This window comes from Pseudopodoces humilis, chromosome 3, assembly GCF_049639895.1.
Source record: "Pseudopodoces humilis isolate 2021_Gansu_Grassland_sample_001 chromosome 3, ASM4963989v1, whole genome shotgun sequence".
NCBI classification, from domain to species: domain Eukaryota; kingdom Metazoa; phylum Chordata; class Aves; order Passeriformes; family Paridae; genus Pseudopodoces; species Pseudopodoces humilis.
The window spans coordinates 4,226,925-4,252,281 of NC_142202.1; the positions used below are offsets into that span (position 1 = coordinate 4,226,925).

General features: G+C 41.0%; 1 protein-coding gene across 1 annotated transcript; it reads right to left on the bottom strand.

The window, feature by feature from the left end:
* Nucleotides 1-4,175: 4,175 nt before the first annotated feature.
* Nucleotides 4,176-24,824, bottom strand: TMX4 (thioredoxin related transmembrane protein 4). Its single transcript, XM_005525510.3, has 8 exons — nt 24,631-24,824; nt 16,055-16,170; nt 12,908-12,953; nt 12,169-12,297; nt 11,421-11,466; nt 9,887-9,988; nt 8,146-8,209; nt 4,176-7,710 (listed from the first exon to the last, which is right to left on the bottom strand). The coding sequence occupies exons 1-8, from the start codon at nt 24,813-24,815 to the stop codon at nt 7,424-7,426; spliced, it is 975 nt and encodes a 324-aa protein (XP_005525567.2). The 5' UTR covers nt 24,816-24,824; the 3' UTR covers nt 4,176-7,423.
* Nucleotides 24,825-25,357: the final 533 nt, after the last annotated feature.

The window sequence follows — 25,357 nt, forward strand, 5'->3', positions numbered from 1 at the left end:
TGGGTTACTTTGTTCCCACTTCCCACTCTTTTAAACTCTGGAGTTTTGCCTGTAAATCATTAATATGGGACTTCATCAGGATTCAATTTATCTACATTCTCCCCCCCAAAAAAATAAATACACCAACTTCTTGTGTCATCCTGGACTTCAGCACCATCTTTTAGTTCATATGGTCAAGGCCAACCTAGAACATAACAGAATAAAATATGGTAAAAAGAGAGAAAATGATTAAGCAAGGAAAGAAATATGTAGTTAAACCTCCAATGACAGGAATGTACATTCCCCTCTGTCATCCAAAATATCCAGGAGACTGAGAACAGAGTTTGCTCACACCCAAAAAGCCAAAATCTTGATTTAGATGATTTCTAAAAGCAGGTCCCAGCCTGCACATTTAGGGTAGCACCTAACACAGGTGAGATTGCAGTTATTTCCATTAGAATCCTGGATACTGAGGCCAGATGCAGAGACCCAGCTTCCAGACATCCTTGGGCAAACAGCTCCTGATTTTCAGGTAATTCCATCTCCACAACCCAAAGGGCTCTCATTATTCTGAAAATGTTAAGAGTCAGATGCAACCATCAGCTGGAAATAAAAATATTTTACCAAAGAGACAACCCTCATCCGAAGTGTAACAGACTTGTTTAAAATTTCTTAATTGCTCCTTGTTTTAAATTTTAAAAAATATGCAGAGTTTGCAACAGGTTCACAGTAACTTGACAAGGAAATTAAGAGTATATCATGTGTATATAATTCAGTTTTTCAGCTGCAGACTGCACATTAATATCAATTTACACACAATTACACCATGAGGCATTTGTCACATATCAGTGTCAGAAACAATTCAAATGCAAAGTGCTTTAACCTTGGCATTTCAGTGTGCTTGCAGCAAAAAACTGGGGACACGTCTGCTTGCATTTATTTAAAGTTTGCATCATCTGTGCTAAAAACAGGTATTTATCCTGGAGCATGAGACAGGAAGTGCTGCATGATAGCTGAATATTTAAATATGTGCAGCTGAACTCAACCTTAATAAACTCAAAAGGTTTTTATGTTGGGAAGCTGCAAACATTTCTGGATGTAACAACAGTGTTGCACCACTCTCTTCCCAGTCTAGAATGTCTGTATTCTTCAAAACTCTTCTCACCTTGATATATCTTTTTCCACTTAGATGCTTCTTTGCCACATTCACAGGATATTGGTGAATTACTTTAATTATCATTATTTGCCACTCGGGCTGAAAGCTCCTCTTCCCTCTCCCATTGTGAAGTTTTTCAGGTGCCACCCTTTATGGATCCTTCCACATGTGCCAGTCACATCCCAAAGCCCCTCTGTGACCACTGAATTCCTGCTGCAGTCCAGCCAACACACTTTGGGAAGCTCCACAGAGCTCAGGGGTCCAACTGGAACTGGAGTCTCCAGCAAGATCCACCACTTCCCAGGCTGGCTAGTTGCTGAGCTGGGGTGAGGTGGAAGGTGCCAGCACCAACACAAGGGAAGCAAAGCTAAGGAAAACACGAAATTGAATGTCAGGTCTCCCCAGCACATCTGACACCAACACACACAGCTTCTCTCCAAGTAATTGGCTCCTCATTTTAATGAATCTCTCTGAATGAGATTTCCTCTGGCTGCTTAATGAGGCATCGCCTGTCTGACCTTTAACCCTGGAGCCAAGGAACTGAACAGCAGAGTTTGCCTGAGCAACCACGCAAACCTCACCGCCACCATCGATGTCAAAAACCCAGCAGAGTCAGGGTAGTGTGAACATCCCCTCCCACACCTCCTGCTTCTCCCTTGTTCTTTCGGCAGGAACTACAAACAGAGAATGGGGTCACACCTGGAGCTCAGCTGAACCAGGCTCTGAAAAGGAAACTTTTCACTGTGATTCAAAAAGGTCAATCACAAATTCTGGCTGAAAAACCCCACAGAATGTTACTGAACAGAGACACAACTTGTGGCTTAGAAAACACCACTTGCAAAAGCCAAAACGATTTCAGAGAAAAACCACAACCTGCTTGTCCTGATGTCTGCTACTTGCTAGAAAGGGGGACTCTGCACAGCTTTCCACTCTGGACCTGTGTCCTTCTGCAGAAGCAGAGAAACAACAACAGTCTCACATGTCAGCACATGAAAACCTCTGCAGGGGAAAGATGACCCAGCTGGGACTTTCTCCCTTCAGTTAACTGCAGTAAAGATTAACTGGAGAAGTTAGCTACAGCATAGAATTCAAATATCTTAATGTTCAAGCCATTGCCCATTTCCCAAGACTGTTGTGCAAAGCTGTTTTATCAAGTACCTTACGTAAGTAAAACAGTTATTTTGGCTTCCTAATTCCCCACAAACCATTTCTCCAAATAAAGTCATAAAATACCCATTTTTTGAGTGTTTTGGGACAGCATCTCACATCAGTCAAAGCTGAACCAATTAATTTTGTCCCCTCCAAGCCAGCCAGAAGAACCAACAAAAAATATTTGTGAGGTTTTACCCCAGCAGCCATCTGGCAACTGCACTGTGGGAGTCAAAGCTGATGGATGCTGCAGGGATGAGCAGCTCCTTGGCCATTCAGCAGTGAGCAGGTGGCTGGAACAGGCCCCTGGATGTCTATTTTGGGGAGTCAGCTGGGAAGTCTGGAGACTGCTGGGATGACAGGAGAGTGCAGCACTGAGCAGAGGACTGATTCTCTTGGGAGGAGCTGGATGGTTCTGATACAATGAAACCAATCCAGGGCAGATTTACAAACAAGATCTCAGTGTTACTTTTGTCCCTGCAACCACAGCAACAAAGACATAAAAAGTGCCCTTATCAAGGGTGATCTTTTAATTTCCTGATGTGTGACTGACACTTGGAATGGCCACTGTGCTTTCTGCATCTCTGAAAGCACCACGGTGTGCAGGTTCAGCTCCCACACTCCCCTGGAATCCAGAGTAACAGATGTCGAAGTACCAGCAGGCTCCAAGTAATTCTAATGAGCCATAAAAATCAACCTTTCCATAAAAAATGGAAATTTGAATGAAAATATTAGGATAACTACATCCCCATTTGCTCCCTGTGTGTTTAAATACTGAGCTTTCCTTTCTCCTCAGGAAAGATGAAGTGAAAGTAAAAGCACAGAGTTTTAGGTGTTTTTATAATGGGAGAGGAATGAAGATGTTTGGTTAAAAATAAGCAATCACCACAGTGCTCACTGGAGTAAAACACAACGTGCTCCCCAGCAGGGAAGGGAATGACAGCACACACTATGGGCAGCTGCATTCCCAGAGCTGGGACTTACCACTGGCCTGGTTCCAGACAGAAAATCAAACCTTTCTATCACTTCAGTTCAGCCACCAGAGAGTATCTTCAATATTCGTTCTACAAAACTAGAACTTGGATTTGTCTGATGAACCTGATCAAAACCTGATCCCATTTTGCCTGTAGTATTCCATGTGCTGTTTTCACGGAGAAAACTTCATATTCTCACGTCACAAAAGAGAACAAGAAGCAGCTGATGAAACAGCAAACAAAATGTTCACAAGGATTCATTTGATACTGTTCCAAATTCCCCTTTGCATCCAGAGGTGAACACAGTGGAAAAGAAGAAAACCAGAGTGAGTGGTGAACGGCCCAGGGCCTGCAGTTGCTCCGTTCACAGGGAGAGGCAGCTCAGGTAACTCACCTGAGCACAATGAATCCACGTGCCAGATCCAGCAGCTGCTCACATCATCCAAGGAGGTCACAGATGGATGGTTCCTGGCAGTCCCTTCTCCCTCTGGCACAGGTGCCCCATGGCCTATTCCTGCAGCACTGCCTAAAACGTGAACCACAACCTGAGCACGCCTCACTTAGATCTGTACATTTCTTGCTGGCTTCCAAATCCCACAGGGAGTCAGCACAGCTTTGGCAGAGTTAGGGGATTTCTCAGGGAGGGGAAAGAACCACCTCATGTGGAGGTGGAGCAGTTATATTTTTCCACCCAGCTCCATTCTGAACCTTTGAGAGCCCTGGGTTCCTCCAGGGAAACCCTCCAAAAGGAAGCAATTCATTGATGTCTAGGTTCCTTTTAAAGATTTTAAGGAATCTTCACAAGTTACAACCTCTATGATTAACTGAAGATCAGCATTATAAAAAACCCAAACCTTTTGTTAATGACAGAGATGAGCCAACTCTGCACAGATGAAATGAAAATGACTCCAGGCAGGTCATAAATACAAAATTTTATGTGGCATTTCAGTAAAAATACGCCTAAGTATAAATTTGCAACACTTTCATGTAACAGACAACCCTGTGTAACATTTCCAGGAAGAAAACCCATATAACACATGCCACACCCCCACAGGGCAGTAGATACAGAGCATTCCAAGACACACATACAAGTTTCACACAGATCCCAAGGACAGGAGGTTTGGAATGCTGGATGGATTTCCAGCATCTTGAAAAAGGAATCTGCCAGATTTTTTGGGGGACTTGCTGTTGAGCATTCCCATTCCACTGGCATGCAGCCCAATTGATATTTAAATTGCTTCTCAACAATCTTAAATTAATTTTGACACACAGCTCTAGTTCCCAAGCCTTAAGGCCCTGTCCTTCATCAAAACATTTTGAACAGTGCCAGCAGCAGCTTCTCCAAGGCCCTATTGTCTATTTTGAGGTTGCAAGAACAAGTTCAATTTCTTCACGATTAATCCTAACAGAACAGAGATAACAGAACACCCAGATTGCACAAAAGGTTGATCCCAACTTTTTGGAAACACACCAAGTTTAAAACTATTGTAATAGTCTAATTAGCACTACTCACATGATTCAATTAAAATGTGTTTTAGTGGAAAAAATCCCAATCCTGGAAGGTATATTAACATGACACTTCTACTGCACAGCTAATTGTTTTTCTGTTAAACACAAATTTTGCTTTTACAGTGTTTGCTGCTCACTATTTCCCAGATAAACATTAGTCACAACTGAGCATTTCCAGTATCACACTACAGTAATTTTCCTACAAACATAAAATTAAGTTGGAGAGATCAATGGCTGCACAGTATCACCTTTTCTAAGCAAAGCCTGAACCACAATTTAGTGATCTTTGTAACAAGATACAGCAATACATGTCAAATATGGTCAAACCCAGTCAGCATTAATATTCCCTGCTTTATTCAAGAAAACACAGGAACAACATCCATCCTATGTTCAAGAACCCTTAGAAGCCTGACCAAGCTCATTCCTAGATTCACAGGACAATCTAAGCTGCTGTCACCTGCTGCCTACTTATTTAATCCCTGCTCATCAGTGATCTTACAGTTCAGTCTATCATGATGGAAAACAATTCACATCTTTGGTTTAAATAGTCTGAACCCAACTGTGACACGCAACAACGGAGGAAATGTGAGCAGAGAATTCAGACACACCACACAAAGGGGTTTCTGATCTCTCCCACAGCATCTCACAAACCATGTGCCTTTTAGGACAAAGTGCCATTTGTGGGTCTGTTAGCTTCTGAAATCCAAAGACACCGCTGGGAAACCCAACTCTTGTGAGAAGACCTTTTTGTCTTCAAAGTGCACAGCTCTCCTCTTCACACTGTAGTGGCCACAAAGTTTGCTTGATTTTTGCAGATAAAAGTGTAGCTTTCAAAAGGCTGCTGTGTGCCTCACCTACTGCTGAGTTCTGCGGCTGCCAGCTTTACAACTGCTCAGGTAGATGGGACAACACCCAAACATCACAAACTGTTCTCAAGATAGTGCAATGTATAGATACTATCAAGTCTGTTTTCACCTATGTGAAAGCACATTTAGAGGTGTCCACTATATGGAACTCAAACTCCAGACTGGGGGTATTCCTTGAGAAATTTTGATTTCAGGATATGCAGTGTAATTTTCTTCTTTGAGCAGCTCTACCAGACAAATGCAAAGTTTCTACCTTATAGTTCGAAAACATATGTGACAGGACATAGATGGGAAAGTTGAGCTTCCCTGGCAAATATGTTCTTCATGAGCATTAAGAAACAACAAAATAGCTTTCAATAAAAATTGGCCCTATTAATCACAGTCTCAAAGGAAACCAGCATTTTGCTCTCACAACTTCTCTTCTAATGGGAGATGCTCTCACCTCTGACTACTCTTTGTTCTTGAAGAACAAGATTAAATTCATGCATGTTAGCAAGGTTTATGCAACATATATATATATATTAAAATAATATCAAGATTAGGACATATCTTACGTTCATGGTTGTACATCAATGAAGTGGGAAAATACAGGATCTCACTGAGGGCATTCCTGACCAAAAAAGACTTGCATATTAACCCAAAGGAGTGATACACTGATATGTTTAATGACCCAAGTCTAACCACATCTAATGCTGTCTACCTGATGAGCCATTTTCACTTTACACAGTTCAACACACGCACGTTTATTCTGACAGAAGTAGCAAGATCCAAAGCTTCCCACCACTACCCACCTGTGCACCCTCTCTTTTTCCAATGTGATGATTCCAAAAGTAGAAAAGTGATCAAGTGCCTCTTCAGATAACATCACTAAAGCAGCTTGAGTTCTGCCAAAAGCATCCTGAGTTGGCAATGGCAGGACTGCACTGCACATGATGAACTTGTACTGGCAAGAAAAATACAACTTACTGACTCCAAAGTGAGTATTTCCTGCTACAATCTCCTGATGGGAACAAATTACCAAAAAGAAAAAAAAAAAGTAGTAGTGCTTTGGCAAAATTTCCCACCAACCAAAATAATTTCCTTTAAACCTTTCCAAAGTTCCAACACACTTTACACATTTAGCTGCCACTCTCTTTCTGCCTGAGGTTTTTTATTACTCCAACTCCTAGGCTCATACAACTCAAGCTGCACAGCCTCTGGATCACCAAAAACTGACCCATCTGGGGGTGAGCTGCAGGATCAACTTCCAAAACAAACACAAATAGAAGTGGAACAGAAAGGTGCTTCCGTTTGAAAGTGATAAAAACAAACCCATGGTACACAACATTTTTGATAGAAGACCAATAAGGTGCCTCCTTTCACTAGTGAATCGTCTCTGTGCTTCTGTGGCATTTGGGAACAATCAACATTCAGACAGAAAAGTCATAGTCCTGCCAAGCTATCGTGGAGTTAAAAGTCCTGATCTTGCCCAGGTCAGTCCTTAGAGGAACACACACACAATGATCATTTCAGAGCTGGTGAACTGAGAATGACACCCCCTTTTTCTCTGAGAGGACATGGAACAGATAAGACACTGATTTTGATTGTCACGGCTAAGGTCACACAAAACACAGCAAATGTGCTTATCAAAGGAAGTAAGCAAGTACTAAGCTTAAAAAAAGAGGAGCCTGCTGGCAGAGCAGAGCTTTGCGTAAACACCAACGACAAATCAAGTGTAAGCTCCAGCTTCAGACCCTGAAGGGGTCTGATACTTCTTTGGTCCAAGTGTACAAGATACGCCACTGGGAAAACTATAGTTCCTTCTCAGCCCCCTGACTTTTCCGCTGCCTCACTGTGCTTTCAGTCTCTGATTCAGCTAAAGGCTGCTCACTTAAGTCTTCCATTTCTTCTTCCCCTGATTCTTTTCCAAGTGCTAAATCCTCCTCCGACTCATCAGCACTTGAATTTGCTGCATCTTCTCCGTCTGAGAGATCTTTCACATCTGCAGCCTCCTCGGCATCACCCGCGGAAAGCTCTGCAGCCTCCTCCGGCTCCTCCAGCGCCGCGTTCTCCGCGTTCTCCTTGGTAATTGCTTCTTCTAAACAAAGCAGACACTGCAGTTAGACCGGATCTCACAACAAAGCTTTTTAAAGTTGCATCACCAGGGACATACTCTGAAATACTGATGAACATTATAATTGATTATTATTCCAACTGCGATTGGAACCAGATGATACCTCAAGTCTCTTCCAACATGAACCGTTCTGGTTTTGTGATTGAAATATTTTCCTTATTTTTCAGTTATTTCATTAAGACTTCAGTAGATTTCTCCTCCACTTCCATTTATTTTCCTTGCATGTCAGCCACAGATAGACCTTCATTTTATTCCACTGAGTTACAAACCAAAGACAAACCAATTTTACTTGGCTCCTAGATTATTGGTTCACACCTAAGATCTGAACAGTGTATTGCCCATCCTCCTACAAATTTACACTTTAAACTACAGCTTTTCGCCCTCTTGAAGAGTTCTTACCAGGTGTTTCAGCTGTGTATTTTGACTTGGCTGGGCAGAGGCAGTCTGAAATCAAAACCAGGATCTGTGGAAAGGAAAAAGGCATTTATCAGCAATAATAAAAACCAGCAATTATTAGCAATTACAAAAAACCCTGCATTCTTTTTAGATAGATATACACAATAAAATTTACAATATTATATTATCTTGCTTAGAGATAAGAGCTAAATAAAAACATGGAAAAAAGTGCTTTCTCAGTGTGTACTAACCAGCATTCCCTGCCTTCTACTACCCATTTACTGCCTCCTACTTTCCTAAATTTATTCAGTACTGACACTGCTCACAGCTCAAGAACAGCTCAGAACACAGTTGAGAATTTTTGTTTTCTGAAAATTTATGAAAAAATCTTGACCAAGATTTCCTGTATTTCAGGATGTTAATCCATTCCTACCCCTGGATCCCCAATACAGATGTGTATTCCACCTTTTGTGCTCATTATTTAACCAGCCCAGTGTAGAACACGGACACTCAAAATGCAAGGAAGACATTTGTGCCTCACTGTCACATGCTAAGAATAGTGCAAAGAAAAAGACAGAGCTGACACCATGTCAAAGAAATATATTTCAATCACTGAAAAGCTTTTTGGAAAGAGCTGGGAGATTAACTTGACATTTTTTTTCAGCTTTTTCAGTTTGGGTTTTTTTTAGTGAAGGAGTAAGAAGAAGAGTTTCCTTTAAAACATGATATTCACTTGCTCCTAGTTATACTAACTTGTTTTTATCTCATTTGGTGAAAATCTACTATCCAGAAAAATGCAGTTGTTGAAATTGAATAATCAAAAACATTTTCTTGTATACGACAATTCTGTATGCCCATCAAATATAAAAACATGGTTTTGCCTAAATTCAAATTTCAATTATTCATTAAAATCCCTTCCCAGTACTAATGAGAAATACACTGACAAAATTTTTCTTTATTTCATTAATATTTGGACTGAAGGGCAGAGATCCACATCCCAGAAACAACTTTTACACCTCTTACAAGGAGTAGTGACTTAGCAGCAGGTTAAACCAGCTACCAGCAGAACTATTTGAACAGTCCTTGCAGTTGCAGAACACAACTTGTGGAACAGCCAACTAATATAAAAGAACTTAAAGCCCCAAATCTTCAAAGCTTTAAAAAATATTTTCATCCTTTGATTTTCATTATCAGTGTGGCAGAATCCTTACACTGCTGACTCCCACAAAACCAATTCCTCTGTGGTTAATAAAACTCTCCACAAAATCTGTGTTCTTAGAAAGCTGGAGTCTTGACCAACTCTGAGCACAGACATTCCACCCATAAGTAGAACAGTTTTAGATACAAAAAGGCCAATACAAGAATTGCTCCTTTTAGGGGATGGACTAAACAAATCTAAACTGAAGCATTTCATAAGAATTTGATTTCATAAGAAGGTGACCTGATTTGTATTGAGGGCACTGTCCAAATGCTTCTTAACCAGTGACAGGCCTGAGGCACTGACCACCTCTCTGGGGAGCTTGTTGCAGTCTTTAACCACCCTCAGCTTCCTAATGTCCAGTCTAGACCTCCCTGGCACAGCTTTAATCCACTCTCACACATTCTGGAGGTCACAGGGAAGAGATATTAGTATTTAGCAATATATTATTAAAGCAAGGTGTATTTAAGTATATCTTATGAGCAAAGTTGTTTGGGTTTTTTTCACAAGATAATGCACAGAGAAAAAACAGTAATGTTTTCTTACCAAACCCAGAAGCAGGCCAATCAGTAAGGTAGCTAAGATGAAGATGGCATAGGAAATCCAAACATGAACTCCAAGAGTGCCAGTGAGGTAGTTATGTATTTGCTGGAAATTAGAACAAGATACAGAATAACTTCATACCTAAAACCACTTAGAATTTCTACTGCCAGCACCATTACATAAATTGATGTCTGATTAAGCCCTTTCATTTAATAGTATTTATACTGAAGTCTTCCCCTTTTGACACCATTAAATCTTCGGGTTTTTCACTAATTTTTTTACATTAAAAGGCTTTTGAAGCAGAGGATGAACAATTTCTTCTCCCTAAGACACTCAGCATTACAGATGCCATACACAACACTTACTACAGATGGATGGATGAGGAGCCTCAGAGCTTGCAGGAAAGTATCACAACATCCTTCATCCTTATGTAGCATCTGTTCATTAACTAAAATGAAGCCATTCAGCTCTTACTGAAGCTTTTCAGCTCTTAAAAGGAGTCACACGCTCTAAGTGTACACTAAATAAACTATTTCACTTCTAAATTTAAATATAATAACCCAAATACAGTATTAAGATTTCTTTCAAACTTTAGTATGTTCCTGAAACCTACAAATTCAACTGGCTGATTCAAGCAGCACATCGAGTCAGACAAGCTGGTAGGAAGTAAATTATGACATTAAATCTCTTTCAAAACAAACAACAATCAACATTTACAGGAGTTTAAATACAGAAATTCTAGAGTCTTCTTTTTAAATGTCAGAACATCTTTTCATATTTATTAAAGCATAAGCAAAGACAGCAGAGCAGGAGGAGTGAGGAAATGTAACATTCATCAAAATGGAAGACAAATGAGAGGTTTTTTCACAGGATAGTTAATCTTGCAGGAAGGAGACTATAGAGAAACAACACTATTTCAGAGCAACCATGGAAAAGAAACATGAGAAGTCTATAAAAAGTAAGTATCATCCAGTGAAAGTATCAAAGACACACAACTTTAGAACTCTGCTTGATTCTATGTTAGTTTGATTCTTAGTAGAAGTGATACAAACTTGTTCCAACTCTCAACTACATTTCTTTTCTGAAGCACATGTTACAAAAGTAACATATTTTGCCACAATCAAATACAGTCTCTCAATCTCACTGGCCAGAATCTGAAAGGTCTGAAAATTCTCAGTATTTGGATGCCATGGGAAAACTTGGATAGCTCCCAAATGAAATCATCTTGAAATATTTTAAAGTAAAGTATCCTTTCATATTTTAAAGCACATTTCAGTATAGCTAAGCATTCCTCCTTTACTTCTGATAATTACTCTATTATCCAAATTCCTCACATTCCTATACGAGTGCTGCCAGTTTGAACCCCAGATGCAGAAATTATTACTAAAAAACCCCCTTGCCCTCCCTTAGCCTGGGCAATACAAGATGCAACTCTCATAAAAGGATAATAAAACTATTCAGTTATGTGTTATCTTTTAAACATATGATTATTCTAAGCATAAAAAGGGAGTATGGAAAACACTGTACAGTTACTTACCCTGATCCATCCCGAGAAGTGAAACAGTCCTGCCATGCCATGCATCCTGGAAAACAAGGAAATGGAAGGACAAGTTCACAGCAGCCCTGTAGCTCCTCTCCCCATTCCTAAATATCCTACAGCTCCTCTTCCTTCTCACATGAGAAATAAGTACCCTCTCTGGATATCTTTGATGTGAATTTATACATAAAGGCTTCTGCCAGACTGAACTGCAGGCCACTCACATGGCTGGTTCATCCTTTGTATCATACAAGCTTTCTACAATACTCCTATCCCTCTCCCTATAAACAAATGCTTTTACATTCTGCAAGCACTACACTGCTTGCTATTCCAAAGGGAGATAGAAGTCTTTCTTATAAAGAAATAAATGAGAAATCCTTAAAGCTAAAGGCTGCCCAGTAGCCAGAAGTCATGAAATAATAATCTACATAAACACACACTTGATTCCAGGACTCAGCAAAAATTGGAAATGCCACTTTAAATAATGCTCAGTGGCTTTATTTTTTCTCTTAATCTTTTTTTCAAAGATGATATAAACAAGCCTAGCAGGCACAAATGAAAGCAAATGCAGAAAATATGCTGCCTTTATAGGTGAGAAGCTGGGAATCAGGCTGTCAATACTGATTGCTTCTGCAAAGCCTGCAAGTCTAAGGAATAAAGGCCTTTTGTCTTTAAACTGTCAACACAGGACCCTTAATGAGTAATGAGATATAAAACATTGTTCTTTTTAATAAAAACCAAGAGTTACATTATAGAAGATGGAGACTTCCATCCTGCTACAGGCTCCACGGCTTCCCATTTCCTCTCTAAGATGTAGCCTTGAAGATCTTCCAAGGTCCGAGAGCCGCGGTATCTGCGGAACACCCCATCGTTGGCACTGCAAAACAAACCCCCATCAGCACAGAGAGTCCCCAAACTCTGGGGTAAAAAACTCAGCCAAAACCTCCCCACACACATTACAGACTTCACTTGCTCTGAGCTGACTGGGATCAGTGCATGATGGAAAATGTCAGTTTTTAAACGGCTTGGGATTTTGCCATTTATAAAGCTGCTATTTTTCTTAAATACTCACTGGCACAGCAAATACACAAAGCACATGAGGTTAACAACCAAAGCATTTCTAAATACAACTCAGAATTAGAGGTGCACATATATATGTATTTGTCTGTACATCTGCACGACTCATAATACTCTGACTTAACGATGGGTTCAATACTTTAAGGATGACATCACCTCAATAGAGAAGAGATACAGCAAATGTCTTCTCTGATCCATTTTTAATAGTATGGATAACAGGAAAACTTAGTAAAGTCACTTAAACTAAAGAAAAGCCTCAGATAAGGACTTCATTACTCAATCAATGCTGCAATAACCTGAGCTGAAATAAAAAGTCACTATTCCTTCATTTTCCCCTACTTTTCAGTTACAGATTAAATAAAGTGACAAGTAGGAGTCAACAGCTGCAGTTTCCAGTATGACACACTTACTGGTAAATTGTAGGAAGTGTTGTGACAAAGAAACGACCACTCAAGCCTAGAAAGGGAAGAAAACAACACAAACAGTTCAGTAACAAGGAAATTTCTCAGCATTCTGACTTATCTATAAAAACCTACATATCTGTATTTTACAGCAGGCTGCACAGCTTTCGCCATTGTTTTGTAAATACAGGTTAACAGTTTGTCTTCAGATATGCGACAAGCAATAACAGATACTAAATACTGGTTATAAACTAAGGAAAAATGTTTAACTTGAAGAATGTTTACTGAGAGGCAATTTTCCTCATCAATGGATTTGTCTCCTGAATATTTTCACCCAGCTGAAGTTTTGGACCAGCCCAGCATTAGAAGCACTCAGAGCCCATTAGAAAGAGCTGAATTCTTATAGCCAGCAACTGCTGTTCCTATAAAGTACCAGTGTAAAGAGTATGGTTATTTAACTTTGCCTTTTATATAATACTGTGAAAATCTTCTGGGAAATGAAGACCTTATTCAGACTTCAATAAAGCAAACAGCTCTAGGCAACAAGATTAGCCATGGAAAAGTATTGTAGCAAAAGAGTTTCTGCCTTTAGACACAAAGAAGAGCCATACTGAAATAAGACAGGTATTTTTAAAAGTTTCAGTGGTAATGTTTTCCTCAGTTTGAATTCCTCTATGGAATAGGCAAAAAAGGGTTATGACTTTTTTTGTTGTTTGGTATTTTGTTTGAAGACGTTTAAAGCAAATTATCTTTATAGTTCCAGAAAGGAAAGCTTCTTCAACTTTTCAGCTCTCTGCCTTTATGGCTGTGAGAGGCAGGGTGATGAAAAATATTCTGAAACAGCTAAAAGTTGTGCCAGCACAGGGAGATCTAAAGCAAACAAACCCACAAATGTAACAGCAGAGTTAATAAAGCAGACAGCACAGCTGCACAAGGAAAACTGGGTGGAGAGTCACAAAGAACATAATTAGCTTAAGAACAGAGAAAGTCATGGGAACGAACACTGAAGGGCTCTCTGAAGTTCTTACAAATACCACTCAGGCAAAGGAAATAAAACAGCTCAAACCTCTCACCTGTGGCCTATCCTAGAGTGAACACCTCAGAAGCAACTCTGAAATCTAAAAGTTATGAAATGCATCTAAGCACCCCCAACATTTTAGGTTGCAGGTTATCTAAGGCCCCTCTCTAGATTGGTAAAACCAGTGTGAGTCAGCTACAAAATTTAAGAACACATTAAATTGTTTTTCTGCGTGTTTAATACAATCTTGAATTGGCTAGAGTTAAGCATCTGACTCTGCCTGCAAATCAGAAACTGACATCCACTATGAAATCAACAGTTAATCAAAACTTAAAACCCCTATTATTTAGTGTATCTGTTATCTGTCTGTACTGAAAAATGTACAGAGAATAGAGATGTCATTTAAAACCCCAGCTGCTTTCAGCCAACAACTACTCAAAGACAGAAGATCCCCTTGTTGTAATTCACAGGTATATGTTGTGATCAGGAGCTTAAAATAGGCACCAAAAATATGCAGAACTTAAGGGTCCAGAAGCATCTCCACTATTTACTTGTTCCACACTGAACGTTTCAATGAAGATGAGGCAAGAGGAAGCACTTTAAGGCTGGAACATCAAGTGACTGAAATCTGCTGTGAAGCCATTAAGACTGGTGGATTTATTCTTCAGGCATCTCCTGCAATTAGGCACCATGAATGGCCACTTTCTCCTGCCGGTTTGGGAAGTGCAATTTTATGTAACTCTGCACTCATCTCGTGGTTTTCCCCTAATTTAACACATTTTGACTACTTTCAATTCAATGAAGGGGTTACATAACTAAGACTAATTAAAGTACCATTGTGCAAGCAAGAAAGGAGACAGAGCACTTAAACACAACAACTGAAAGGCTGATGCAAAGCCCGCAGTAAAAATACCTCAGTAACTTTGGAGAGCTCCATAGAAACTCGTATCTTCCAAATTACATCAACATCAAAGGTCAAATACATAATAAATGTTTGTTTTCCAGTTTGAGCATTCCTTAGTTTTAGAAGTGCCTGCAGCTTCCAGTGCTGAACCAGATGTTTATTACATGAGCTTTGGTACAAATTCATCATTTTGGTCAGCCCTTTGACTCAGACCCATGCTTAGGGGTCGTGACTCTCAGCAGCATTAGAAATTTAAGTATTACGTTTACATCTATTTAAACAAGCTAGTATTAAAACTAACACTTTATAAAGATTAGTATATGCAGCTTTTTGATACCAGATTTTTTGCGTAGTTGTGAACTTTTAACAAGACATGAACCTACAAAGGGTCCAGAACAGCTGGCATTTTCTTGTCCACTTAGATTGCTGATTTTGAGACAACAGCTTTGATACAGTAAATCTGTTCAGCATGCTTTCAACTAATAAAATAAACACATTTTTCACACACTTTATAAAGCAAAAACAAAGAAAAATCAATAGTTTGGCCTCTCCTTTCTAACAACATCTCATCTTTCAGTCTTTTGATACTACTAATAAAATCTTTTATCCCCTCAAAGCCCAAATAAGCATCCCCCAGAGATGCAGAGATTTATACAATATTAATACTACTTGTACAAAGTCACATTCAAAACTCTGAAGGGAGTCACCAAAAGAATAAATTAGATTGCACTTGTGCTTCTCTGAATAGTTAGGAAAGTGTTTATATAAACATATCTGCATATGTGCATCACCAACAGGAAACAGCAACAACATCTGGAATATAAAGCATGGCCACAATTAAACCAGTCAATAAACCAGCACCATGCTGGAAACAGTTAGAAATGTTAATTAAAGCAGGCTTGCTCTACCACACCCTGAAATTCTCCTAATGGAAGGCTACAGAGCTGGAATCTTCTGCAGACAGGTTGGAGGAATGAGACAGGCAACAGCTTCCAGGGAAGAAGATTAAAATAAAGAATAAGCCTCTTTTAAGTTAGTATTAAGCCAGATCACTTCCCCCCCCCCCCAATTCTTTAATCCTTCAAATTGAGTTTATAAACTTCAGTTCATAAATATGAACTGTATGGAGAAACAAACTGTGGATAACGTTATTTTGACTTTAAAGCCTAAATAAGTAGTAAATGGCAGTTGTATTGACTGATTCCTGTTATTAAAACACTGTTTCATGCTGTACCTGGTTCCTGAGTGACATCCACTTTTCCCACAGTGATGCCGAGCCGTTCGCTCTCCTTGGCAAAGCTCTCCCAGGTCGCCTCAATCTGCTGACAGGCTGGACACCAAGGAGCATAACTAAAGGGGGAAGGCAGGGTAAATATTTTAATACTCTTACACTTAAAGACATTCAAATTGATTTATTGTACAGAGAAAATACAAACACATCAATCACAAAGGGAAATAAACTAGTTTTTCTTAATTGAGTCTACTGAATAAGACAATCAAAGTTTTTTTATCAATCCCTATGTTCCTCTCCATGTCATTAAAACAAAACAATTCATTGAGAAATTAATATCCAAACTCCTCACCACTTGTGATTTATTCTATTTACATAGGAAATAAAATACATTTCCATGGCAGCTACCTGAATTATTGAAGCCAGGCTGTCCTCTGAAGCAGTATCCTTCATCACAATATTTTGTATTGATTTCCCACACCTCAGAACTTCCCAAAATTGCATTTGCCTTAACCCACTACTCCATACATCACAATATGCCCTTTTTGATAGCAGCCATTAGACACTTAAAAAGAGCACATACCAAATTCCTACTTGCCATACTTATTGTCTTGTTTTTACCCAGGATTTGTTTCAGAAAAATAGGAGTGCACTTTTCAAGAGCTGAATTTTCTATAGTCTCAATCAGAATAATTAAACCAATTTTAATATCAGTCTGGAAACAGAACACCTAATATAAAGGATAATATCAGATAAAAATCAATGATAAAATCCCTTTTGCCACCTTTCTGTATTTTAGCCTAACTTGATTGACCAAATCTGTATGCAACGTGTGCAGCTTGCCTTGTTCTGTCAGACACACTGAAGGGAACCAGGACTGGGAGCACAGACTGAGCTGGAGCAATTGCCCATGCACAGACTCAGCCTTTTATTAATGAGGAGAGACCTTTAAGGGGTTTAATCTGATTTACCAGCAGGGGGATGGAGGTTTCCATCCAAAGCAGTGAGTCTAGGGACACCCTCCTCATCACAATGCTCCACAAATGCCAACATGCTCCCCATCCATTGCAAACCACAGAAACATATTCCCTCCTGGGCAGAGTCCAAGATCCTTAGCACAAAACCACCACTGGGAACCTTCACAAGGTTCTCCATTCCTTTGGTTTGTCTGCCACCACTGCTATCTGAGCTAGGGACTGGCAATTCCTGTTCTCTGGCTGTCAGCAGGAATGCTTACTTCTGTACTGGCTGCAGACAGAAATATCCCCAGCCACCCCCAGATGTTTCATAAAGCTTAATGTAAAACAGGTCATTTCTCACCAAAGAGGCAGAATTAAATTCACTCTGAGTGTTTTTAAATTCCTGCATTTAAAAAAGGGAATCTTGTCACTTTGTAGTTAAAAGGGCACAAATTAAAAATACTTGTTGTATTTAACTGTACTAGAAATTAATGATTTTATGAAAGCCCATATCTTGTCTTTTTAAGTCAACATCATTCTGTGTGAAAGCAGCCGAAAAAAGGACATAAATCTTATCCTGCCAAAAATACAGCCCCTCAGTATCTTTACAAAAGATGCTGGAAACAAGTCTCACACGCAGCGATGTTCTCCATTGTGCTGCTGGCCCAGAGAGAACTTTTAATAACAGTCTGACAGATACTGTGCTTTACACACAGGATTATTTTATTATAGAAGCCTGACTGATAAATAAGAAACTGCAAACATCCATCAGATAATGCAGCTGGTATTGATCTAAAATGAGAGAAGTTTGACTGTTTTCTAAATCCAGCTTCTCTACATGTATCAAATTCACACCATGAGATTTTCAAAATTAATACATCCTTTAGCCTGTTTAATCTGATTTTGGAATAGAAATTTCGACCCCATCAAAATTTATATTTACATTGGACATGCAGGAGCATTTCTCCTGAATGAAGTGGAATATTCAATACACAACTAACACTCACATGTCTGAAAATATTTCCTTTAGTTCAAAGCGGCATGAAAATTTACCCATGTCACAGTTTAGCAGTGATAGGATGTAACAAAAAGCTGTAGTTGTTGGCTCATTTTTAGTATCAATATTGGACATGGGATGGCAATAGTTCCATATAATGCTACAAGATCCAGCTACTCCAGCTGAACATTGGACAAACAGTCTTGGCTACACTTTCCTGAAATTACACATCCAATTCTTGCTTGTCCCCACATGTTCAAGAGAGAACTTGCAATAGACATCAGATTTCTGCTAGAGTTACCACTACTGTTTACCTCAACACCCTCACTTGCCTGAAGCTTTCATGTCTGCCTTTGTTGTGCAGCATTTGAGGCATCAAGGAATTCATGACTGCCTCCTGGAAATAACAAAAAAATTACATTACCAAAGCTTTATTGTATCTCTTTCTCAGCCTTAAAATACTGAATGAGTAAGCGTAATGGAAGGTAAGTTACTGAAGAGTAAAATACTTCACACTTAGGACATCTTTATCAAAAGTTTTAAAAAACTTTCTGCACCCTGAAGGACTGAGGCAAGTACTTGATGTCAACAGGGTCCTCTAATGAACCCTTTAGAACTGTGGCTGATTCGTATTTCCACAGAAATTATGGTACAACTACCATTCTTAAATTCATAGAAAAAAATAAAACTCTGTAGGAGCAGGGACACAGACCCTCGTGTCTGCTGTGGAACCAGTCTTTGTTACTCTTCAAGTCAGAAAACACAAGAGCAGGTCCTTGGCAAAGGCAGATTTAACCAAATTTCTTCTGCCATACTCCAGACTGGCCAGGAAACAATTAGCACTTTGTCAACACCACCAAATTTAGGGCTGTCGCTCCCATTTCTTCTCCACAAATATGCACAAGGGGGTATCTCCATAAATTTGTAGGGCACAGAGTGCAGTGCAAACAGATGTGCCAAGAGAACAGGCCTTTCCAAATGAAAAATCAAAGTCTGCTGGAATTTAAATCAAGACTTGGACACTCTGTTAAGGAAAGTGAGCTTTCAGTAGCCTGTTCCACATGAAAAGGCAAGTTGCTGATCTCCATTATAGCTAAAAGTGACACACTGCCAAACTATTCACTGCAAGCAGGTATTGCACATTCCTCAGCACACACCTCATTCCTGATGCTTCCAGACCCATTCCACAGCACAGTTTTACAGCTGAAATGCTCTCACACGCAGGCAGCCCTCCATAAATAAGGCTGCAAATATCTATCACTGCAACGATTGACCTCAGTGGACTAAAATCACTATTTCCAAGTATCCAGGTGTTTTCTCCTGCTCCTACTCCATTACAATACCTAAAGCTTTTTGAAGAAGGCAAAAAGAAAGCAATTGAAAAGCAAAGTTTGAAGCTCTCAGACACAGACTTTTGACTTCTATTTATCTCTGATCTAAAGCATAAAAGAACAAGCTTTGGTTTTCAAATACCAACAACTTCACCGAGGCAATATAAAACCACTCAAGTTAAAACCAGTTTGAGCAAAGGTGTCATTCAGCCATATCACCCCGAGTACATCAGTAAACACAGAAGGACTTTGCTGAGATGTACTGATACACAGTTTCCAGCTCCAAGCCACTTATCTCTCTTCTACCTGCCTGGCTACTGAATTCACCATTTCACTCCTTTTCAAGTACATTTAACTAGCTCTTTTTATCTGCCTTTTCATTACCACTACCAACAGTAGCGGTGAACAGATGTAACTTTGAGTACCATTCCACACTGCTCTATTGACAGTTTCACCAAGTTGCACAAATCTAGGAAAAAGGAGAAAAAGCTTATGGATACAGGCATGAGAGGATTTGCTAAATAGAAAACAGCAAAACTTGCTTAAGCCAAGCTCTGCTTGATGGAGTTCATATTGGAAATGCTATTAAAATGAGAGCAAAAAATGTTGGGACAGCATCCAACAGAATGGTAAAAGCAGTATCAGAATGAAATTCATATTTTCTTTGTTTTAATAATTTTACCTTATTGCTGCAGATCTCACAAGCATAGGAAATGGAAAAAAGACACTTTCTAAATACAGCAATGTCTTAAGGCAGGATAGGCAGCTTTGTAATGCCAACAAAAGAAAAGCTCCAGATCAACTGTGTGGTTTAATGACTTTTCAAGGGAGCAGGTGACAGCCAAAGATACAGAAGTTGGTCCCTGTCATTTACCCAAATCTGTATCACCAAGACACAAGCCCTGGAAGCTGACAAGGAGCTTCCTGCAGAGTGCTAAACCCCTCCAGACCAAACAAGCTTTTTTGGTTTTTTTTAAGGAGAAATTATTTTTAAAATAGAAAGCAAATCAATCAATGAAAAATTATGTGAATTATTCTAGAGCTTCAGCAGATAAAGTTCTACAATTCTACATATTTTTATGCCCCCTTCTGCATCTGTTGCATAGGGTATTTCAGTGTCTCCTTTTCACAGTTTTTGTCCAGCCAATGCCCAGCACAGCACTCAGTTATGTGTTCAGTTAGTAAATAAAAAGTTTGGTCACTTCCTCTGGACCCTGCCAGCAGAGCTGCAGAGGCTTCAAATCCAAAACAGAGTTTTGATAACTTGATTTTCATTCCACCTGCTTTCTGGCTTTTATTGGGTTTTGGGTTGTTGGGTATTTTTAAGAACAGGACAAAGAAAAGCCTGGACACTAAAAAGAAGTAAGAGACTAGAAACCCTAAAGTGACAGAAAATTCTCAATCTTGTTGAATTCTTAACCTCACAGTAATTGTTAAATAGTTTAGCAAATCCTTTGGGATTTTATTTACACAAAGTATTTCAAGCCAACTGACTAAAAGCTGATAAAAAAATAAAAACTATGGGCCTGCACTATAATAAGCCTTGGAAACATGAGTATTAACTGGTCTCCTCATTTTCACTTGGCTAGAATTAAAATGGACAATGAAGACATTCTTTTTCAGGTACACAAAGCAGTAAGTCTGTGCTGAAACAAAGGGGAACCAAAACATTTAACACCCTATGTGGGAAAAAGTACACATGAAGTACTGCAGATACACCAAGAGCACAGATAGTTTACTTTGTAACCAGAGGCACGAAGACAACAATTTCATTGATGGGTTGGGGCTTTTTTTGTTTGTTTTAATTTACTTCAAAAAAGAAGAGGATGTTAAATTAAGATAAATGAAGCTTGGAACAAGTTTTGTTTACAAATGCAAAATTCACTTTTAAGTAAGCAGACCAGAAATTAGTTTTCTGTGTTACAAACAGACACGATATTAAAGACAAAAAGAAAACTCCTCATATTAATGAATAATTATCTCACAGCTACAGAATAGAGATAAAGAAATAGGGAAACTTTTGAACACAGCTCATTCCAGCATCACACTCACAGCACTCCAGCCCAGACCTGTGTGCTGCGATAGTAACAACATTCAAGAAATGGTGCAATGTCTGGCAGATACAGAACCTTCTCCAAAACATTTTTATCAATAAAATGCAGCAGCGCTTCCAGGGCCTGTAATTTTTCCAGCTATGAATAACCAAATATTTACAAAAAGCCAGCCAAGTACACACACCTCAGCTAGGAGGGATGAAGGAAGAAAAATCCTATTTCTGCTACTGATGCCACACACAAGTAATTCCAAATTTTAGTTTCTCTACTTGTGCACCTGGGAACAACAAAAAAGTGGAATTACACAGTGATTTTCTACTTTCCCAAATAGAAAAACTGACATTAAGCAGCAGCTGTACCTGTTCCCACCAGGGCAGGAGGCTTCAAAAAGGAGCTGATGAAAATAATTTTCTTTCTCATGAAGATGATATAGTAACATTTGCATTATGAAAAGTACTGCTCAGAAAACAAAGGTCTTATAAATAAATAGTAGGTTCTTCAAACGAATGAAGTTTTAATGAACATTACTGCAGTCCTACCAACCAGCCTGAGACAGCATGGAAGAATCCATGGACTGACATGCAGGACTCCTGTCTGGATCACTGACTCTAAACCAGATAAAAATTGGTAGAAGCCAAAATCCATCAGAATGGAAACTGCTGCAAGAATTAGATTAGTCTGTGTTTGCTGTTCTCATTGAAGCTACTTGGGCTGAGAATTCTCAGAAGGAGTTTCTGCCACAAGCTTAATCAGAAAAATTTAGGCAAGAGGGATGCTGCCCATGGAAAACCTCACTGGCTGTAAGATGCTGCCTGCCCCAGCTTCCCTCCCAAAACAAAACTGTTTCCTGCCTTCTCTTACAGATATTTTGAGGATGAGGACTGAGACCAGGGTGGGAGGAAACTTGGATCAGATTTCACCCAGAAAGCAGAGAGGGGAAAAATCCCAGACAGGATTCTGTTCAGAAAACATTAAAAAAATCTATCTTAGAGCTCAAACTCTCACTAATTCCACACCAGCAGCATTGAGTTTGCATCCTCATTAAAGACAAAGGTTTCTCCTCAGGAGAAAAGCAGACAGCCCAAGTAGTGAACCACAGGAAATAGCATGGAGACCCCGAGGATCTTTCACACACCAAACACCACATAAAATTAATTAGAGTCTGATTTATGCAATGCAGCAACATGTACCATGCTCAGCTAACACTGAACTAACTCTGCCACCATCGCTACTGTCAGCAACCTCTCAGTCAGAACCAAAGACCGATTTTTCAACTGGAGTAAAGGCTTCCAAAGGATTTTAATTGCTTGATATCCCAACCACTTCTGATTTCAGCCAGTTCCTCTTTTTTTTTTCTTCAGACGCATGCACCACTAGTTATTTAAATATTTTCTTTTAGAACTAAAAACTTTGAGTCACCATAAATAATCTTCCTCCTTAAAACTCACCAACCTGTGTATGAATCAGTAACTTTAGAACGATTGCTTCCACATTGCACTAAGATGTCCCAAGTGAAAAAACTTCAATTTAAAACATGACCTTGGAGTGGGAGAAAACAAATTTGTATTTTCCTCTACCTTTTAGATCACAACAAATGGAGACACAAAATCCATTCTAAATCCTCAGCCACAGCAGTTGGCATCCCTGGGTCACTATCAGCTGTTTCAAGATTGTTACCACCTATTCACTGATTAACACCAGGTTTTTTTAGCACTAAAGCCCTAAGAGAGGTGACAGTCCATCTCAATAAGAAGAGACTGGAGATAAATCAAATTTAAGAGTACACCAAAACTTTAAGTAGCTAACTAAGTATCTAGGAGGCAGCATAACTTCAGATGTTCAAACTGTTTTAAACTCAAGCACTTGCACAGAGTAGCACACATGCCACAATAAAAACCTATTTTATAGCTGCACAGCCTACAGGTACCACATGACTACTGCCTACTTAACTACTTTTTTATTCATTGCTGTCTTAAAAAAAATCCTTAAGCTCTTTTCCCGCCTTCTAAATATAAGCAGGTGAGAGAAGCTCCACCAAAAATAAAGTCACGTGCATTTCCAGAACTGTGTCATGTCATAAGCAAAGCCACCATTCCAGTACAGTCAAGCAGAAGTTAATGAAATCTGATCCATCTCCCTTGAATGAGAACTCCGAGCTCAAGTCAAGGCTGGGATATTATGTAATACTGCTTTGGAAGCCTACTCCTGCTAAATCTTCCCTTCCAAGTTCAGCCCTCTTGGAGCTCACGCAGAACCCAGCGCCAGTCCCTGGTGAGGGAGCAGAGCAAGGAGCAGTGCTGGACACTATTCCCAGAGTGACCCATTTCAGCTTGGACACTCAGATGAGAACCTGAGGGAAAGCTGCTTCAAAGAATCACTGAATGGTTTGGGTTGGAAGAGGACCTTGAAGACCGTCCAGTGCCAGCCCCGTGCTATGGGAAGTGACACCTCTCTCTGAACCAGGTTGCTCGAAGCCCCGTTCAATGTGGCCTTGAACACTTCCAGGGATAGGGCATCCACATCTTCTCTGGGAAACCTGTGCCCAGCTTCACCAACCCCACACTAAGTAATTTCTTCCCCAATATCCAATTTAACCCAACTATCTGTCAGGTTGAAGGCACTCCCCTTTGGTCTGTCATGACATGCTCTTGTAAATAAGTCTTTCCCTGTCTTCCCTGTAAATTCCCTTCAGGTACTGGAAGGTCTCAGTTAGATTACCCAAAGCCTTCTCTTTTCCAGGGTGAACAATCCCAATTCTCTCAACCTTTTCCCAAAGGAGAGATTCTCCATTCTTCTGATCAACTTGGTGGCCTGCTCTAGGTTCGCTCCGACAGCTCTATGTCCTTCATTCCATATCCCTCATTCCCTTCTGTCTGGAGTGACCCGTTTAACCTTGGGCACTACCCACACAGGACGGGAACCTGCGGGGCGGGCAGCTCCTTCCATCCGGCCATCCCTGCAGAGACCAGGGTGTGCCCGCCGGCTGAGGGCGGGCAGAGGGGACCGCGGGCACCGCCCGCCGCCTCCCTCACGCCGCGCCCGGGCAGCCACCGCCGGGCCGGGGAAGCTGCGCGGCCCCTCCGCAGGGCGGGAAGGCCGGGCCGGCCCCCTTCTCCCCACAGCAGGGCTGGAGTCACCGGCCATGCCCGTCCCTCGCAGGGAACTCCTCGCAGGAAACCCCCCTCGCCCCCCCGGCCACGCTGCCTCCGAGGCGGGCGGGAAAGCGGCCGCTACTCACAACTCCAACATCCACTGGCCCTGCAACACCAGGCTCCAGTTGGAGCCGCACAGCACTCGCACGCTGTTCCGCGGCTCGCCGGGGCTGTAGATGGAGGAAGAAGAGCAGGCGGCGGGACCCAGCAGCGCTACGAGGAGCAGAGCGCAGACGAGCGGCCGCCCCTGGCGCCAGCGGCCCGGCGCCATGTTCGGCCCGCCCGCCCTCAGGAAGTCAGGGCACGAGCGGCCGCCGCGGGGGCGGCGCCTGCGCGGGGCAGGGGGGGGTCCTCCCGCCGCGGCCCCGCCTGCGGCCGCTCCCGCCGCCCGCCCGCCCTTCACGGCCCGGCACAGGCCCCGGGCGGTCCCGGGCTCGGGGTCTCGCTGGAGCAGGGTCTCTGCGCTCCTGCTCCGGCCACAGCGTGCAGTGCTCTCGGTCAGGTTTTCTGACCTTTCTTGTAATTGGGCGCGCTCGCGGCGCCGTGTTGTGGGAGCTGGTTAAACAGCGGTAATGGCTCCGCTGGGCTGCCGTGAGGCAGCGGGTCTGAGGGGTCACGTTAAAGCAGGCATTGCCCGTTCCAAGAGACTGTCGCGGACTCAGAGAATCCCAGAACAGTTCGGGTTGGAACAGACCTCAGTCCAAGCCCGCTGCCAAAGCAGGGTCACCCAGAGCAGGTGACACAGGAACACATCCAGGTGGGTTTGGAATCTCTTCAGACAGAAAATACTCCGTGATCTCCCTAGGCTGCCTG